Genomic DNA, 20,258 nt, shown 5'->3' with positions numbered 1-20,258 from the left:
CTAGTGGATGTGAGTTCCTCCTTTCAATGTTAAGAGCTTTGGAACCCAGTGAGCCCCTAAATAATAAATTTTCATTCCTGGCTGGATGTGGCCATACAGGGAAAATAACCATCCAAGGAAAGTCCCTCTGTGCCCTTTTGTTGGGGGCGGCAGGAAGCCTAATGGTTAAATGCGTTTGGCCAGAATCAGAAATGTCGCTTGTTTGAATCCCCGAGCCAACTAGGTGATAAATCTGTTGAAGTGCCCTAGAGCAAGGTAAATAACCCTACTGTAATTACTCCTGTAAGTCGCTCTGGATAAGAGCATCTGCTAAATTACTAAAATGTCAAATGTGTTGCTCAGGGCCACCAGCCAGCAGCATCGTGTCCCTGGTCCCTTACCTGTCTTGGTGTTTTTAGTGTCTAGTCTGGCCGTCACAGCTCCCAGTAGCAGTAAGGAAAGCAGGGTGGCAGTGGTGGCTAGGGAGCCCATGGTGGCAGCTAGAGGACAGTCTGTCTGAGTCTGTCTGGCTGTTTGTCTGTCTAATCCTGTCAGATCACCTCAGCAGAGTTCAAAGTTCACACCTAAAAACAACAAGGACCAGAGTTCAGAGATTCCCACATTCTGACATAGACATCACAGATGACATAACTTTCTGTCAGGATGAGCTTCAAAGAGGAGGGTCATTTTATGTGCAGGATCAGAGTAACCTACAAAACAAGAGGATGAAGACTAATTGTTGTGAGTGTTGTTAAAAGCTTTTGGATCTTGGGATCATCATTAAAATCTTAAACTTCAGCCTTGCAGCTTCCTCTCTCTATATATAAAAATACCTCAAAATCAACAACCTGTTTGTTTAATAGAGTTAAGACATCAGATGATCCCATCAGAACAGTGACAATGCATTTTCTAAAGAACCCCCGGACTTGGTTACAATGCTGCCATCGTGTGGTATTATACTCCGTTTATTGTTGTTTCATCCATTTCCAATCATAAACAACAAAGAGGGATAACATCAAACACCCAAAACAAACTAGATTCATTGGTATTAAGCCTAGTCAAATAGTTAGTTTAATAGATTGGCTGTAACAGAACAAACAAAACAAAACAGGCCTGTGTGTTTATATTTAGTCCAACATGAATATGAACTGGCTTCATGTTGTGAATGATGCTGCTGTCGTCTATAAAACAACATATGACACGACCAGACTAATCTGACATGATGCTGTAAAAGCTTGGGCTACCACAAACGGCTAAAAACATACGAATGTATGGATCTTAAACGATACTTGAAAATATAGAGGCCTATCATGCATCCACGCTATATTATGCTACCTAAATCGCAACGCGTATCCCATTATTGGAGAGGTGGACCGCTATTCAGGGCGCGGCAAAACCCATGATGATTAGAACGGTAAAAAATGAACGGTATAACCTACCGCGTCGGACTTCAGCCGGGGCTTGGACGGAATGAGAAGGATGACAGAAGCCTGTTCGGTTGGTTCTCTCTCTGGTCCCGACACGCAGTTCACCGTGTGGATCCTCGGCTCTGAGATCGCAATAGAGGTTGACAGCATCACACTCCAATGTTGCTTTTTCAGGCCACTACGACGTGTGTAATCAACCACGTGAGGGCGGTCTTGGATACTTTATTCAAAGCCATTAATACAAATACTGTATGTAGGCTACTATACTGTATTGGTCCGTTCTACTGTAACCCGATCATGGATTGTTGATGCTACTGTATGTACTGGCCATTGAGAGGTTTGAAGCAGCCGCCATATTGGTACTCCTGAGAAGGAGCAGTTCTCCAATGCTTACATGCATTAGTATTTTTTTCTCTAGTTGGGACAGTAACATTAGTACAAAATGATTGATTTGTATGTTTAGTTCACATAATATAATTTAAAAGTATGCATTACGGTGTCTGTAGTAGAATATACATGGCAAAAATGAAAGTAAATGTTAATAAATGCATTTCTATAGCTTCCAAAATCTTTTTGTTTTACACTGGAGAAATACTAATTTTACACTGGAGGAGAAATACTAAAATGGCTTCGTAGTGGCTTCAAAACAGCGCCCCCTGTCAGCCATCCAGTGTTTACACACATTGTTAATATTATCCCATGGTTCTATGTAGGCCTCTTCACTGTTGAAGTTGAGACTGGTGTTTTGCTGGTACTATTTAATGAAGCTGCCAGTTGAGGACTTGTGAGGCGTCTGTTTCTCAAACTAGACACACTAATGTACTTGTCCTCTTGCTCACTTGTGCACCGGGGCCTCCAACTCCTATTTTATTCTGGTTAGAGCCAATTTGAGCTGTTCTGTGAAGGGAGTAGCACACAGCATTGTACGAGATCTTCAGTTTCTTGACAATTTCTCGCATGGAATAGCCTTCATGTCTCAGAACAAGAATAGACTAACGAGTTTCAGAAGAAAATGCTTTGTTTCTGGCCATTTTGAGCCTGTAATCGAACCCACAAATGCTGATGCTCCAGATACTAAACTAGTCTAAAGAAGGCCAGTTTAATTGCTTCTTTAATCAGCACAAAATGATAAACTTGGATTAGCTAACACAATGTGCCATTGGAACACAGGAGTGATGATTGCTGATAATGGGCCTCTGTACCCCTATGTAGATATTCCATTAAAAAATCTACCATTTCCAGCTACAATAGTAATTTACAACATTAACAAAGTCTACACTGAATTTCTGATCAATTTGTTGTTATTTTAATGGACAAAAAAGGTGTTTTCTTTCAAAAACAAGGACATTTCTGAGTGACCCCACACTTTTGAACAGTATTGTATATGGTTGACAATATAGAGCTTTCAACATAACTTTTGAAATGAAGCATCACTTCCGTGAATCCTCGACCTTGTCCTCAGTAACACACACCCTTTGGTGTTGAATTCTCCAGTCATTGGTTGAATGGCCAAACAACACAGGGTTTTCAATCCTTGATTAGTTAATCAGTGCGGTGGTTACCTTGCTGTCTTCTCCCCCTCTCTCTTCATCAGGGTTGGGGAATAACTGATTACATGTTGGGGAGTAACTGATTACATGTTGGGGAATAACTGATTACATGTTGGGGAATAACTGATTACATGTTGGGGAATAACTAATTACATGTTGGGGAGTAACTGATTACATGTTGGGGAGTAACTGATTACATGTTGGGGAGTAACTGATTACATGTTGGGGAATAACTGATTACATGTTGGGGAATAACTGATTACATGTTGGGGAGTAACTGATTACATGTTGGGGAGTAACTGATTACATGTTGGGGAATAACTGATTACATGTTGGGGAATTACATGTTGGGGAATAACTGATTACATGTTGGGGAATAACTGATTACATGTTGGGGAATAACTGATTACATGTTGGGGAGTAACTGATTACATGTTGGGGAATAACTGATTACATGTTGGGGAATAACTGATTACATGTTGGGGAGTAACTGATTACATGTTGGGGAGTAACTGATTACATGTTGGGGAATAACTGATTACATGTTGGGGAATAACTGATTACATGTTGGGGAATAACTGATTACATGTTGGGGAGTAACTGATTACATGTTGGGGATTACATGTTGGGACTGATTACATGTTGGGATTACATGTTGGGGAGTAACTGATTAATTACATGTTGGGGAGTAACTGATTACATGTTGGGGAATAACTGATTACATGTTGGGGAGTAACTGATTAATTACATGTTGGGGAATAACTGATTACATGTTGGGGAGTAACTGATTAATTACATGTTGGGGAGTAACTGATTACTCTTTTATCTTTTCTTTTATATGTAATGTAAGTGCCTTGATGTATTTGCACCCCAAGTAGAGTAGCTGCTGTCTTGAAAAAGGCACAATTTAAAGTTTGTTCCACCTGAGTGAGTCTGACCACAAGTCAGAGACCACTATGATGACACACCAAATGCGTTAAATTAATTACTTTTGTCTTCTTCTAATAATGCCTCTTACAGGGAAAGTAATCCAAAAGTAATCAGATTAAGCTATTGTGTTTGGGTAATCCAAAATGTTACTGATTACAATTTTGGACATAACTAGTAACTGTAATCGATTACATTTAGAAAGTAGCCCACCCAACCCTTCTCTCTATTGTCTCCCTCCCTCACCTCTTCCTTCCTGCATCTCATAATATATAAACAATATATGACATTTAGCCAAGGTTTTTATCCAAAGAAACATGCATTTTACTTATTGGTGGTCCTGTGAATCAAACCCACTATTCTGGAGTTATAAGCTCAATGCTCTACCAAATGAGATAGAAAGGACATCAGGACAACTCTCCCTCTTTTCTTCCTTCTCTACCTCCCTCCCTCCCTTCCACCCTCCCTTCGTCCCATTAGTTTGCCCTCCGTGTTAGGGAGCTCTCCTATCCCCCACACAACCAGTACCCCAGCCCACCCTGACCTTCTCTCCTGACTCTCCCTGGTGCCAATGATAATTCCATTTTACTTCGCCGGTGTGATCGGAATCATAATCACAGAGGCTTTGAAGTCGGGCATCAAACGAGATGGAAATCCGTCCATTATAGATCAATGTGAGAGGGCAAATGCACACAGACCCAGACAGCAGCAGCAACAACAAGAACACCAAGGGGGAGAGGAAGGGCGAGATAGAGAGGGAATAAGAGGGAGAGGGAAGGCAGGTGGTAAAGGAAGGGAGGAAGAGGAGAGGAGGAAAGAGAGAGAGAGAATATTTGAGGGAGATGTTTGATCACTTGTCAGCTTGGACAAAAATTCTAACTTAAACAGGCGACATGGCAAACAAGAATTGAATCTCAAACCAGTAGGACTTTACCTTTGTCTGTATGAGTGTGTGTGTGTGCACACATGTGAGTGTGTGTGTATGCACACGTGTGAGTGTGTGTGCATGCACACGTGTGAGTGTGTGTGTGTATGCACACGTGTGAGTGTGTGTGTGTGCACACGTGTGAGTGTGTGTGTGTATGCACACGTGTGAGTGTGTGTGTGTGCACACGTGTGAGTATGTGTGTGTGTGCACACGTGTGAGTGTGTGTGTGTGCACACGTGTGAGTCAGTGTGTGTGTGTGTGCACACGTGTGAGTGAGTGTGTGTGTGTGTGTGCACACGTGTGAGTGTGTGCAGTATTTTAGGACCTCAGGGCTGCAGACCGCAATGTTAAGTGTTGATCTATTTCCTCCAGTCCAATAACAGAGGCATTATAAAGGCCTGCTTCACCAGCTGATCCCCAGAGCTGGCCTGGTCTGCCCAGCTAGTCTAGCCCAGAGAGGGTCACTGTGGCTGGGGAGGGGGAGAGGGAACGTGCCCCGGCCTGCTGGATCTGGAGGTGGTGGTGGATATACAAATTATCAGGATATGGAGATTTCCCATCGGACCGCATTCTGATTAGAAATATGTATAAATAAATAACTAGTTATAATACAGTTCCAGACAAAAGTTTGGACACACCTACTCATTGCAGGGTTTTTCTTTGTTTTTACTAGTTTCTACATTGTAGAATGTAGAAAACCATAAAATAACACATATGGAATCATGTAGTAAACAAAAAAGTGTTAAACAAATCAAAATATATTTTATATTTGAGATTCTTCAAAGTAGCCACCCTTTGCCTTGATGACAGCTTTTCACACTCTTGGCATTCTCTCAACCATCTTCATGGGAAAGTTACCTGGAATGCATTTCAATTAACAGGTGTGCCTTTTTAAAAGTTAATTTGTGGAATTTTTCCCTTCTTAATGCATTTGAGCTAGTCAGTTGTGTTGTGACAAGGTATACAGAATATATCCCTATTTGGTAAAAGACCAAGAACAGCTCAAATAAGCAAAGAGAAACGACAGTCCATCATTACTTTAAGACATGAAGGTTAGTCGATACGGAACATTTCAAGAACTTTGAAAGTTTCTTCAAGTGCAGTCGCTAAAACCATCAAGCGCTATGATGAAACTGTCTCTCATGAGGACTGCCACAGGAAAGGAAGACCCAGACTTACCTCTGCTGCAGAGGATACGTTCATTAGAGTTAACTGTCTCTCATGAGGACTGCCACAGGAAAGGAAGACCCAGACTTACCTCTGCTACAGAGGATACGTTCATTAGTTAACTGGCTCTCATGAGGACTGCCACAGGAAAGCAAGACCCAGACTTACCTCTGCTACAGAGGATACGTTCATTAGTTAACTGGCTCTCATGAGGACTGCCACAGGAAAGCAAGACCCAGACTTACCTCTGCTACAGAGGATAAGTTCATTAGTTAACTGGCTCTCATGAGGACTGCCACAGGAAAGCAAGACCCAGACTTACCTCCGCTACAGAGGATATGTTCATTAGAGTTACCAGTCTCAGAATTTGCAGCCAAAATAAATGCTTCACAGAGTTCAAATAACAGACAGATCTCAACATCAACTGTTCATAGGAGACTGCGTGAATGAGGACTTCATGGTCGAATTACTGCAAAGAAACCACTACTAAAGGACACCAGTAAGAAGAAGAGACTTGCTTGGGCCAAGAAACACGAGCAATGGACATTAGACTGGTGGAAATCTGTCCTTCGGTCTGATGAGTCCAAACGGCCGTGTCTTTGTGAGACGCAGAGTAGGTGAACGGATGATCTCCGCATGTGTGGTTCCCACTGTGAAGCATGGAGGAGGTGGGATGGTGTGGGATGCTTTGCTGGTGACACTGTCTGTGATTTATTTAACCAGCATGGCTACCACAACATTCTGCACTGATATGCCATCCCATCTGGTTTGCACATAGTGGGACTGTCATTTGTTTTTCAACAGGACAATGACACAACACACCTCCAGACTGTGTACGGGCTATTTGACCAACAAAGAGAGTTGATGGAGTGCTGCATCAGATGACCTGGCCTCCACAATCACCCGAACTCAACCCAATTGAGATGGTTTAGGATGAGTTGGACTGCAGAGTGAAGGAAAAGCAGCCAACATGTGCTCAGCATATGTGGGAACTCCTTCAAAACAGTTGGAAAAGCATTCCAGGTGAAGCTGGTTGAGAGAATGCCAAGAGTGTGCAAAACTGTCATAAGGAGGGGGGGGGTGTAGGTGTGTATGAGGGGGGGGGGGTTGAGTGTGTGTGTGAGAGAGAGAGAGAGAGAGAGAGAGAGAGAGAGAGAGAGAGAGAGATAGAGAGAGAGGGGCAGTAACACAGTAAATGGACATGACATGCAGGGTAAATGGTGTGTTTCTTCTTTAATGATCCATCTCCATCCCTGCTTTCTGTTTCTTTAAAGATGTCCGCTCAAGGAGGGGCACCTCTCTCTCATCTTCTCTTTTGAAGAGATTGAGAAGAAAAGAGGTGGAGAGCAGGGTAAGGAGGGGAATTGAGTTGGAGGGAGGGAGGGAAGAAGGAGTGTAAGAAGAAAAACAAAGAGAGAGAGAATAATAGAGAGAGACCTGGGTCCCCCTGTATCAGTGAATCAAGCAGCTGATTATGCCTGCATACCAAACCAAAGGCTATTATACTGAACATCCATCATAAATACAACCTGTCGCTCACGGCAACGCTGATGGATAGAACACCCTGGGTCTCCCTCCATCTCTCCATCTCTCCTCCATCCCTCCATCTCACTCACTCACTCTGTTATTTTCCTTCTCCTATGTTCCCTTCCTCCTCAAACATCTCTCCCTCTCCCAGACTCCTTCTTCCTCTCGTTCCCTCTCTCCCTCTCCCAGGGTCCTTCTCCCTTTCGTCCTCTCTCTCCCTCTCCCAGACTCCTTCTCTCTCTCGTTCCCTCTCTCCCTCTCTCCCTCTCCCAGACTCCTGCTCCCTCTCCTTCCCTCTCTCCTTCTCCCACACTCCTTCTCCCTCTCCCTCTCCTTCCCTCTCTCCCTCTCCCAGACTCCTTCTCCCTCTCGTTCCCTCTCTCCCTCTCCCAGACTCCTTCTCCCTCTCCTTCCCTCTCTCCCTCTCCCTCTCCCAGACTCCTTCTCCCTCTCCTTCCCTCTCTCCTTCTCCCACACTCCTTCTCCCTCTCCTTCCCTTTCTCCCTCTCACAGACTCATTCTCTCTCTCCTTCCCTCTCTCCCTCTTCCAGACCCCTTCTCCCTCTCCTTCCCTCTCTTCCTCTTTCTCTCTCTCCCTCTCACAGACTCCTTCTCCCTCTCTCCCTCTCACAGACTCCTTCTCCCTTCCCATTTTGATTCCCTCACTATCACTCCTTTATTTTTTCCTGTTCCAATTGTGACAGCATTGTAAGTGTATGTGCACTATCCCATAGGAATGTGTGCACATGTGACACATGATGAGACTTGTGGTGAGTTAGGCCATAATGTCCATCCCAATCTGTGCCCGTGTTAAGTACCTGAGTATACCTAGATATGGCAGTGTGCCTGGGTAAGTCTGACAGTGACACTGTGCATATATGTGTGTGTAAGTCTACCTGTGTCTGTGTGCGAGCGTGTGTGTGTACCTGCGTAAGGGTGTGTGTGTGTGTACCTCTCCTAATGGCGTGGGTAATGAGGATGTAACGGGTGTGTTAACGACACAGACAGTGGGAAGATAGATGTCACTGCAGCCCTGGGGAGACCTATCGATAGGCCAGCCTGTCAGGCAGGCAGCCAGGCAGGCTGTCACTACAGGGGCCAGAAGAGATAGTGGCAGCCGATAGGGACCACACAGTGACACAGTCTGTTAATGCCCTGCCCTGACACACCACCACCAGCCGTCACGACTGACGAGAGATACCGTAATACCTCCCAGGATGCGTTGAGGTCAACGGTGTTGTAATGATGTGTGTAGTATCATTATGCAGGGTGTAATGATGTGGGTAGTATCATTATGCAGGGCGTAATGATGTGTGTAGTATTTTATGCAGGGTGTAATGATGTGTGTAGTATCATTATGCAGGGTGTAATGATGTGTGTAGTATCATTATGCAGGGTGTAATGATGTGTGTAGTATATTTATGCAGGGTGTAATGATGTGTGTAGTATCATTATGCAGGGTGTAATGATGTGTGTAGTATTTTTATGCAGGGTGTAATGATGTGTGTAGTATTTTATGCAGGGTGTAATGATGTGTGTAGTATATTTATGCAGGGTGTAATGATGTGTGTAGTATTTTTATGCAGGGTGTAATGATGTGTGTAGTATCATTATGCAGGGTGTAATGATGTGTGTAGTATATTTATGCAGGGTGTAATGATGTGTGTAGTATTTTTATGCAGGGTGTAATGATGTGTGTAGTATTTTTATGCAGGGTGTAATGATGTGTGTAGTATTTTTATTCAGGGTGTAATGATATCGGTAGTATTTTTATGCAGGGTGTAATGATGTGTGTAGTATTTTTATGCAGGGTGTAATGATGTGTGTAGTATTTTATGCAGGTGTAATGATGTGTGTAGTATTTTATGCAGGGTGTAATGATGTGTGTAGTATTTTATGCAGGGTGTAATGGTGTGTGTAGTATTTTTATGCAGGGTGTAATGATGTGTGTAGTATTTTTATTCAGGGTGTAATGATATCTGTAGTATTTTATGCAGGTGTAATGATGTGTGTAGTATTTTATGCAGGGTGTAATGATGTGTGTAGTATTTTTATGCAGGGTGTAATGATGTGTGTAGTATTTTATGCAGGGTGTAATGATGTGTGTAGTATTTTTATGCAGGGTGTAATGATGTGTGTAGTATTTTATGCAGGGTGTAATGATGTGTGTAGTATTTTTATGCAGGGTGTAATGATGTGTGTAGTATGTGTAATGATGTATATTTTTATGCAGGGTGTAATGATGTGTGTAGTATTTTTATGCAGGGTGTAATGATGTGGGTAGTATTTTTATGCAGGGTGTAATGATGTGGGTAGTATTTTTATGCAGGGTGTAATGATGTGGGTAGTATTTTTATGCATGGTGTAATGATGTGTGTAGTATTTTATGCAGGGTGTAATGATGTGTGTAGTATTTTTATGCAGGGTGTAATGATGTGTAGTATTTTTATGCAGGGTGTAATGGACGTTGCACTGCTTTCCAAGTTGTACCACTTCGTCCTGCTCCAGCTCACAGCAGGACTAGAACCTGGGACCACTGCCTCGCAAGCACACCTGACTGGCGCCCTAAAAGGTTCTTACCCAGTTGCACCACAGAAAAGCTAGCAATTTGGCTCTTTGAGTGAAGACATTTCAGGTTGATAGGGTTGAGTGTGTAATGACAATGTTTTTAACACTATAGACCAGAGTGCTCCTGACCCTCTGGCTGTTCCAGAGCTCTGCTAGCTGCTGAGAGTCTAATAGTCTAATACATTACCTTCATCTTCCTCTCCCCATCCACCTTTCTCTCTCTCTCTCTCTCTCTCTCTCTCTCTCTCTCTCTCTCTCTCTCTCTCTCTCTCTCTCCATCGTTCTCCATGATTAACGTCTTCTGGTGTATATTTTATTTAACGTTTCATTGTGCTGTTGGTGCAGCCCCCTCCCTAACTCCTCCTGCCTTTGTAAATGTTCCATGTTGGAGAAGAGAATTAAGGGCATTTGAACCACACTCCTTCCTTTCTTCAATCCATTTATCTCTTATCCATCCCTCCATCCTCCCTTTCTCCATCCCTTCATTATTATAAATCAGCTGATTATGCTGGCATAGTAAACAAACAGCCTGGCTATTACACTGAACATCCATAATTAATACAACCTTTCACTCAGCACAAATCTGATGGATAGAACACAGCAGGCTGCAGGATGGGATCCCTGGTCTTCCTACACCTCTCCATCTCTCCCTCCATCTCTCCGTTCATCCCTCACTCCATCCCTCCCTGATTCCTACCATGTTCCTTTTTCCTTCAGCCTCTCATCATCTGAGTCCCCCTCCAAACATCATCCTCTCTCTCCCGTTCTCTCTCCCGTTCTCTCTCTCCTGTTCTCTCTCTTCCGTTCTCTCTCTCCCGTTCTCTCTCTCCCGTTCTCTCTCTCTCTCTCTCTCTCTCACTTTCTCTCTCTCTCTCTCTCTCTCTCTCTCTCTCTCTCTTCTCTCTCTCTCTCTCTCTCTCTCTCTCTCTCTCTCTCTCTCTCTCTCTCTCTCTCTCTCTCTTTCTCTTTCTCTCTCCTTCCTCCCCTCTCTCCCCTGCCCATAGGTTCCATTCTGTGAAATCTTGGCAGGTGAGTGAGTGTTATATTTTATTCAGCAGTGAGCCAGCCTCCCCCTTTATAATGTCTGCGTCCCAAATTACATCATATTCACTACATAGTGCACTACTTGACCAGGACCCATAGGAACATAGGGTGCCAATACGGTGTTATCCATTTAATCAGGTCAGTGGGGGCCTAACCCCTAGCACCCGAAACCACTCTTGTGCAAAGTCACGCCTGATATCACTGAACATTGATTTTATGTCCACACCTGCAACTACAGTGAATATATTATGTTTGTCATATGTTCTGTATGTATTCAGTTCAGCTGACAACAATGTGAATTGATTGTATTCTGTAATTCATATGTACACATTGTTATGAACACATTTTCACTATTCACTCACGATGTAGGACCCGCAAACAATGTAGTGCTAAGATGTTATTCAAATGTAGAGAAAGAGGATTTGTATGCAGAAGATTGAGCATAGAAATGGAATGAAGAGGTTGTATTTCTATGGAACGAAGTAGGGCAGTGGAGTCATGTGTGTTATGAACAAACAGTTGGACCATTCTGTAGTTGTAGAGACAGAGGATTTCTATGCAGAGGATTAAGCAAATAAATATAATTAATAGATTGTATTTCTATGGAATCAAGCAAATAAATAGAATGAATAGATTCTATGCAGAGGATTAAGCATAGAAATAGAATGAATATATTGTCTATGGAATCGAGCAAAGGTATGAAGTAGGGCAATACATATGTGTTATGAATAAACAAATACCTTCCACCCATAGGACCCTGGTTCAGAATGTTATTCAATGTAGAGACAAAGGATTTATTGCACTAGATTAAGCATAGAAATAGAATGACACAGATTACCTCATAGTTTACACTGTAGACAATCAGGATATCTAGTTAACCATGCGCACAGGTGTTCCCACACATGTACACAACACGTGTACACACGCATGACCATTGAACTTGTTGGCACATGAGCAATCACACACAATCACACACGAAATGACAGATGGTAGTTCAATGTTGTGTGTGTACATGTGTTGTGTACATGTGTGAGAACACCTGTGAGCACACACAACTGTTGAACTTGTTGGCACACAAGCAATCACACACAATCACACACACACGCACGCACGCACACACACACACACACACACACACACACACACACTTCCCCCATCTGTCATCTCATCATCCCTCCAATTTGATATGTCCTTTGTGTAGACTATACTATGTACTATACTATACAAGGGAAACATAACCAGTCCTCCTCCTTCCTCCGCTCCCTCACTCTCACTGCCTTCCTGTCTTCTCCTCACTCACACATATCCAAATAATCTTTATCCCTCTCTCCTCTCCTTCCCGTCTGCTTTTCCCTCTTTTGCTCCCTCACTTCTCCTTACTCACTCCTCTAGTGTGCCCTGGCTCTCTCTCTACCCCCTCCCTCCTGTCTCACTCACTCCATCTCTCTCTCTCCCTCTCTCTCTGTCTTAACCCCCTCCCTCTCTAAATCTCTCTTTTTTTCTCTCTCCATCCTCTCTGTCTCTGTCTTTCTCTCGGTTCATTCTGATTCTCTCTCAGTCACACATGCATGCAGCATCTTCCCTCCCCACTTACTTTCTCTCTCAACTCTCCTCCTCCTCTCTCCCTCCTCCTCCCTCCCTTTGTCACACACACATATCATCTCTTATCTTCCCGTCTGTGTCGTCTGTGTCTCAACATCTGTCTCTCTCACACAGACACTTACAGCCTCTTCTCCCCCCTCCGTCTCCCTCTCTCTTCTTCTCTCTCACTCAGACACGCAGAAACGCTCGCGCAACCCCAGCTTCAACACATACCTCACACTTATGCCGACTGGCACCCAAGGACAGAGCACCCTCTCTCTCTCTCTCCCCCTCTCCCTCCCTCCCTCTCTATCTCTCTCCCTCTCTCCCTCTTTCTCTCCCTTTCTCTGTCTCAGTCCTGCTGTCTGGGTCTGTGAGAGTGTGTGTGTTTCTGGGCTTCCCCGACTCCGAGCCGAGCTGAGCTCACACACTCCTGAGCATTTAAGGACGAGGACCAGGAGGAAGAGGAGGGTCATGGAGCACAGCCACATCTTCCCCCTCCTTTCCCCCCCCAACAGCAGTGCCTGGAGCCCGGGGCAGCAGCTGGCCGACACTCCCCAGGGTTGCCCCCTCGGACCACTGCCCGTCATCTACTACAGCGCCCTGCTCTGCCTCGGCCTGCCCGGTAAGAGGGACAGGGCGGAGAGGATGGATTAGAGAGAGAGAGTGTGTGTGACTGTGTGTGCATTGTTTGTGTGCGTGTGTGTGTTGTGCCTGTCTTACTACGTATATGTATTTTGTGTGAATATGTATTTGTTTGTGTTTGTATGACAGTGTGTGTGTGTTTGTTATACTCTAAGTGAGTTTTTGTTTGAAGTCTGTGTTTTGTACTCAGCTGCTCTAGTCATTAATTTATATCTCACATTGACCTTGTCTTATCTGTGTGCTCGAGTGTGTGTGCATGTGTCTGTGCCAGTGTGTGTGTGTGCCCATGCCGCACACACAAACACAGAACTACTTGCGTGTGTGTGCCTGTGTGAGTGTGTGTGCGCCTGTGTGAGTGTGTGTGCGCCTGTGCGAGTGTGTGTGCCTGTGTGAGTGTGCGTGTGCCTGTGCGAGTGTGTGTGTGCCTGTGCGAGTGTGTGTGTGTCTGTGCGAGTGTGTGTGTGCCTGTGTGAGTGTGCGTGTGCCTATGTGAGTGTGTGTGTGCCTGTGTGAGTGTGTGTGTGCCTGTGCGAGTGTGTGTGCGCCTGTGCGAGTGTGTGTGTGCCTGTGCGAGTGTGTGTGTGCCTGTGTGAGTGTGTGTGTGCCTGTGTGAGTGTGTGTGCGCCCGCACGTCGGTCTGTTGGATAAACAGAGATAAAAAGCCAGACAAATGAAAAAAGGGATGAAATGTTATTTTCTGTTACTCAGCTCAAATTGCACCTCTTTTAAATTATCCGGCTTCTGTTCACCCAGTGAATTATAATGAAGCAGAAAGAGAGACCTGAAGGATTTATCCAGGTGATGACTGGTCCTGAAATGTGACTATTTCCTACGGAGACGTGACCTCTAGGACATAATGTGGGACTGTCTTTCCTACACAGATGCCACCTCTAGGACATAATGTGGGACTGTCTTTCCTACACAGATGCCACCTCTAGGACATCATTTGGGATTGTCTTTCCTTCACAGACACGGCTCTCTGACCTCTAGGACATAATGTGTGTTATCCGGCTCTCTGACCTCTAGGACATAATGTGTGTTACCGGCTCTCTGACCTCTAGGACATAATGTGTGTTACCGGCTCTCTGACCTCTAGGACATACTGTGTGTTACCAGCTCTCTGACCTCTAGGACATACTGTGTGTTACCAGCTCTCTGACCTCTAGGACATACTGTGTGTTATCCGGCTCTCTGACCTCTAGGACATACTGTGTGTTACCAGCTCTCTGACCTCTAGGACATACTGTGTGTTACCAGCTCTCTGACCTCTAGGACATACTGTGTGTTAACCGGCTCTCTGACCTCTGAAAGATATTGATGCATTCCAGTCATGTCTGATCCAAAGACGTATGGGTCAGTTCAGACCTGGGCTGATCGCTTGACTGTAATATGTGTTTGGAGTAGAACACATTGTGCCTAGAGAACTACGTCTGTGTTATAGCTGCGGGTAGACACACTTAAATGAACACACTGTACCATTAGTCTGTACTGAGACTGCCGTGGCTTTCAGGTGCATAGCCTACAAGCCATCGTGTTGTTGGGTTACTTACAGTACTTCATCATTTCTGTAAAGACTTATTGGTGAGTTCATTCACAAGACAGATTTTATGTGTCTGCTTCCCTACTGTGTGGTCTATGGATGGACACTTACCCAGTCTGGGCAACAGGGTCTCATTAGAATGTGTCAAAATAGTGACATTTAATCACTGTAATTACAGTGCATTCGGGAAGTATTCAGACCCCTTGACCTTTTCCATATTTTGTTATGTTACAGCCTTATTCTAAAATGGATTTTTTTTAAATCCTCATCAATTTACTCACAATACCCCTTATTGACAAATAAAAAGCATGTTTTAAGAAATTGTCGCAAACATATTTAAATAAGTATTCAGACCCTTCACTCAGTACTCTGTTAAAGCACCTTTGGCAGCAATTACAGCCTCAAGTCTTTTTGGGTATGACTCTACAAGCTTGGCACACCTGTATTTTGGGAGTTTTTCCCATTCTTCTCTGCAGATCCTCTCAAGCTCTGTCAGGTTGGATGAGGAGCGTCGCTGTGCAGCTATTTTCAGGTCTCTCCAGAGATGTTCGATCCGGTTCAAGTCCGGGCTCTGGCTGGGTCACTCAGGGACATTCAGAGACTTGTTCCGAAGACCATTCCTGCCTTGTCTTGGCTGTGTCCTTAGGGTCGTTGTCCTGTTGGAATGTGAACCTTCGCCCCAGTCTGAGGTCCTGAGAGTTCCGGAGCAGGTTTTCATCTGTACTTTGCTCTGCTGAAAAACATCTCCACAGCATGATGCTGCCACCACCATGCATCACCGTAGGGATTGTGCCAGGTTTCCTCCAGATGTGACACTTGACATTCATGCTAAAGAGTTTAATCTTGGTTTCATCAGACCAGAGAATCGTGTTTCTCATGGTCTGAGTCCTTTAGGTGCCTTTTGTCAATCTTTAAGCAGCCTGTCATGTGCCTTTTACTGAGGAGTGTCTTCCGTCTGGCCACTCTACCATAAAGGCCTGATTGGTGTAGAGCTGCAGAGATGGTTGTCCATCTGGAAGGTTCTGCCATCTCCACAGAGGAACTCTGGAGCTCTGTCAGAGTGACCATCGGGTTCTTGGTCACCTCCCTGACCAAGGCCCTTCTCCCCCGATTGCTCAGTTTGGCCGGGTGGCCAGCTATAGGAGTCTTGGTGGTTCCAAAATTCTTCCGTTTAAGAATGATAAAGGCCACTGTGTTCTTGTGGACCTTCAATGCTGCAGACATTTTGTTGTTACCCTTCACCAGGTCTGTGTCTCGACACAATTCTGTCTCGGCGCTCTACAGACAATTCCTTCGATCTAATGGCTTGGTTTTTGCTATGACAACTGTGGGACCTTATATAGACAGGTTTGTGCCTTTCCAAATCATGTCCAATCAATTGAATTTACCACAGGTGGGCTACCATCAAGTTGTAGAAACATCTCAAGAATGATCAGTGGAAACAGGATGCACCTGAGCTCAATTTTGAATCTCATAGACAAGGGTCTGAATACTTATGTAAATAAGGTATTTTGTTTTTTATTTTTAATACATTTGCAACAATTTCTAAAAGCCTGTTTTCGCTTCATCATTATGGGGTATTGTGTGTAGATCGATGAGGGAAAATGTTTTGAGAATAAGGCCGTAACAAAACAAAATGTGGAAAAAGTCAAGGGGTCTGAATACTTTCCGAATGCTCTGTATATGTCACATATTACCTCTGGTCTTGTTCTATGTGTTGTGGTGGCTAGAGAGTGAGAGGGAGAGAGAGGCTAGGGGTCAGGACAAATGCTGATGTCCAATCTATGATTAAAGTCTATGTTCTGCCCTTGAGGCTATAGCCGATATATTCACTCTGCTTCAGCTCCAGACTAGAACTTCACCTCAATTTGTTTCAAGAGGGAAAAAAGATTGTAACCCTCAATTCTAAAGCTATTACCCTGCGTTCTTTAATGTATTATACTCCCGTTTTATTTTCAACATTGCATGTTTTAAATGCGTTCACTTAAAGAGGCTATTGCACTCAATGCTAGTTTTAAGTAGAGTGTGGAGTGAATTGACTGGCCCTTATTCTGAGCAGTAATACTGTGATCTGTGTTTGATAAGAGTTTCATAAGGGATGTCCTACTTTCTATTACAATGGATCAGGAGTAAGAGATGTCAAGATGTACACTCTGTTCTCAATAAGGGAATCTGCAATTCAAGGTAATAGAAGTGCTTTGTATGCCAAACTATCATAAAACTGTTTCCTGCACGTCGCCTGCTGTCTTGAAGAAAGAAAGCCCCTTTAACCTCCTCAGGCTCCATTTTTCTGTTGGAAGGTAAATCTATACTATAGTAGCTGACCACAATCAATTATGTTTGCAGCCCTGAATGCTGAATCCTTGGAAGATGGAAGGAGTTTGAATCTTCTGACTTTTAAATGGTTGATTTTTACTTGTTCTACTACAGTAGTTTTGCTGACATATCATTCCATCTGACCTGGACTGATAGCTTGACTGTAATGTTCATTTGGAGTAATAATATTGCTGCCTAGATACCTATTTGTCTGTGTTGTAGCTTGGAGTTAGTCGCACTCCCACTGGGAACAGACGTCAATTCAACGTCTATTCCACATTGGTTCAATGTAATTTTGTTGAACTGACATGGAAACAATATTGATTCAACCAGTGTTTGCCCCGTGGGATGTAATTAACACACTGTGCCATTAGTCTGTTCTGAGACTGCTGTGGGCTTTGGGTGCGTATGTAAATCATCTTGTCTTTAGGTTACTTACAGTGACCTCGATGTAGAATGACATAAAGAGAGAGGGATGGATAGATGTGAAGATGGAGGTAGAGAGAGTGCATGATGAGAGGATGTGAGAAAGAGAATGTTATTTCTAGGACAAAGATAAGAGGTGTTGAGAAAAAGATGTGCAACAGACTTGAGGGTGAAAAGTGAAACTGAGAATGAGAGAGATAACGAGGAAGAAGTTTAAATAGAGAGGAAAATCAGGAGAGAAAGAGAGGTGAGAAGGGAGAGAGAATTGTATCAGGAGAGAGAGGTGCAGAGCCAGAGAAGGAGAGTGAGAGAAAGAGAAAGAGAGAGATGAAGAAGGAGAGAGGTGAAGAGCCAGAAAAGGAGAGTGAGAGAAAGAGAAAGAGAGAGATGAAGAAGGAGAGAGGTGCAGAGCCAGAAAAGGAGAGTGAGAGAAAGAGAGAGATGAAGAAGGAGAGAGAGGTGCAGAGCCAGAAAAGGAGAGAGAGAAAGAGAGAGATGAAGAAGGAGAGAGAGGTGCAGAGCCAGAAAAGGAGAGTGAGAGAAATAGAAAGAGAGAGATGAAGAAGGAGAGAGGTGCAGAACCAGAAAAGGAGAGTGAGAGAAAGAGAAAGAGAGAGATGAAGAAGGAGAGAGGTGAAGAGCCAGAAAAGGAATGAGAGAAAGAGACAGATGAAGAAGGAGAGAGAGGTGAAGAGCCAGAAAAGGAGTGAGAGAAAGAGAAAGAGAGAGATGAAGAAGGAGAGAGAGGTGAAGTTGGAGGGAAAGAGAGAGAAAGGGGTGAAGAGGGAGAACGACAGAGCGAGAGAACGACAGAGTGATAGAACGACGGAGTGGGAGAACGACAGAGCGAGAGAATGACAGAGCGATAGAACGACGGAGTGATAGAACGACAGAGCGAGAGAACGACAGAGTGATAGAACGACGGAGTGGGAGAACGACAGAGCGAGAGAACGACAGAGCGATAGAACGACGGAGTGATAGAACGACAGATCGAGAGAGGTGAACATGGAGAGAAAAAAGAGAGAAGTGAGAAAAAAAAATGGATAGAGAAATTAGAAGAGAAAGAGAGAGGTGAAGAGAGAGAAGGACAAAGAGAGGAAGAGAGATTAATAACAGCAGAGTCAGTGAAGTGGCACCCTGAGACCTGAGTGAGGAAGCCAGACGACAGAGCTATGACGAATTGCCACCTATTTAATTAATCGCTCACCCGTTCTTAACAGGCGCTCTCTCTCTCTGCCTCACGAGGCTGCTGCTCTATGGGAACTAAACCAGCGTGTTCAGGCAGCAGCAAACATCACAGTACCCTACAGTACCGCAACACTGGGCCGGGGATGTGTTATAGTCTGTGTCTATGCTTATGTGTGACTAACAGGAACTCAACTTTTCTGTTGTTGTATTGAAGTTATGGTTTGTAGCCTAGGCAACGCAATGAAACACAAGTATACGTTTAGGTATTGATACAGCAGAGTTAGGTGTCATAAAAATGATTGAGGACTTTTATGTGGTGGTTGTGGAAATGAAATAATGTCTTCTTATACCATAGATAGTTTGACCGTCTCTACTGCATGTTATTGAGAGGACATCCTTTTTGGGGGATTCTTGTTTATGGTTGGTGTTACCTAGCCTGGCTAGACCACACAAAAGTACAATGTTCAGTCCTGGTGTAGCCAGGCTAGGTCATACCATGAGGGATATCTGAAACAGTGTTGAGTCATGGTGTAGCCAGGCTAGGTCATACCATGAGGGATATCTGAAACAGTGTTCAGTCATGGTGTAGCCAGGCTAGGTCATACCATGAGGGATATCTGAAACAGTGTTGAGTCATGGTGTAGCCAGGCTAGGTCATACCATGAGGGATATCTGAAACAGTGTTGAGTCATGGTGTAGCCAGGCTAGGTCATACCATGAGGGATATCTGAAACAGTGTTGAGTCATGGTGTAGCCAGGCTAGGTCATACCATGAGGGATATCTGAAACAGTGTTGAGTCATGGTGTAGCCAGGCTGAGTGTCATACCATGAGGGATATCTGAAACAGTGTTGAGTCATGGTGTAGCCAGGCTAGGTCATACCATGAGGAATATCTGAAACAGTGTTGAGTCATGGTGTAGCCAGGCTAGGTCATACCATGAGGGATATCTGAAACAGTGTTGAGTCATGGTGTAGCCAGGCTAGGTCATACCATGAGGAATATCTGAAACAGTGTTGAGTCATGGTGTAGCCAGGCTAGGTCATACCATGAGGAATATCTGAAACAGTGTTGAGTCATACCATGAGGGATATCTGAAACAGTGCTATACTAGGTCCTACAGCTATACACTCTTAGAAGAAAGGGTTCCAAGAGGGTTCTTCAGCTGTCCCCATATAGGAGAACCCTTTTTGGCTCCAGGTACAACTCTTTTTGGATCCATGTAGAACATTTTTGGTGACATGTAGAACCCTCTGTAGAAAGGGTTCTACATGCAACCCAAAAGGGTTCTACCTGGAACTAAAAGGGTTCTTCAAAGGGTTATCCTGTGGGGACAGCTGAAGAACCCTTTAAGAGTTTATGCGTGCGCCATTGCAGCTGTTCTACTGCTGTTGATCCCTGATGTCAATAACTCTCTGTACCTTTTAATTCACAACCAATTAACCA

The 20,258-nt window shown here is 44.1% G+C and overlaps 2 protein-coding genes across 2 annotated transcripts in view; one reads left to right on the top strand and one right to left on the bottom strand.

Annotated features, from left to right (window-relative positions):
- LOC115118360 (coagulation factor X-like) overlaps positions 1 to 1,677 on the bottom strand; it is a 31,990-nt gene extending 30,313 nt beyond the window's left edge. Inside the window, exons 1-2 of the mRNA XM_065010558.1 lie at positions 1,419 to 1,677; positions 381 to 563 (exon numbers count right to left, since the gene is read on the bottom strand). Of these exons, the coding sequence (XP_064866630.1) occupies positions 381 to 471 (91 nt within the window). The 5' untranslated portion in view covers positions 472 to 563; positions 1,419 to 1,677. The remainder of the gene's footprint in view (positions 1 to 380; positions 564 to 1,418) is intronic.
- An 11,004-nt stretch (positions 1,678 to 12,681) lies between these two features.
- LOC115116122 (probable G-protein coupled receptor 139) overlaps positions 12,682 to 20,258 on the top strand; it is a 35,536-nt gene continuing 27,959 nt past the window's right edge. The window contains 4 exon segments of the mRNA XM_065011026.1: positions 12,682 to 12,878; positions 12,880 to 13,007; positions 13,010 to 13,116; positions 13,119 to 13,323. Coding sequence (XP_064867098.1) covers positions 12,682 to 12,878; positions 12,880 to 13,007; positions 13,010 to 13,116; positions 13,119 to 13,323 — 637 coding nt within the window.

The sequence above is a fragment of the Oncorhynchus nerka genome, linkage group LG26 (assembly GCF_034236695.1).
Source record: "Oncorhynchus nerka isolate Pitt River linkage group LG26, Oner_Uvic_2.0, whole genome shotgun sequence".
Classification (NCBI taxonomy): domain Eukaryota; kingdom Metazoa; phylum Chordata; class Actinopteri; order Salmoniformes; family Salmonidae; genus Oncorhynchus; species Oncorhynchus nerka.
Note: the sequence above shows the minus strand (reverse complement) of the source record. Positions and strands in the feature narration are given on the sequence as shown.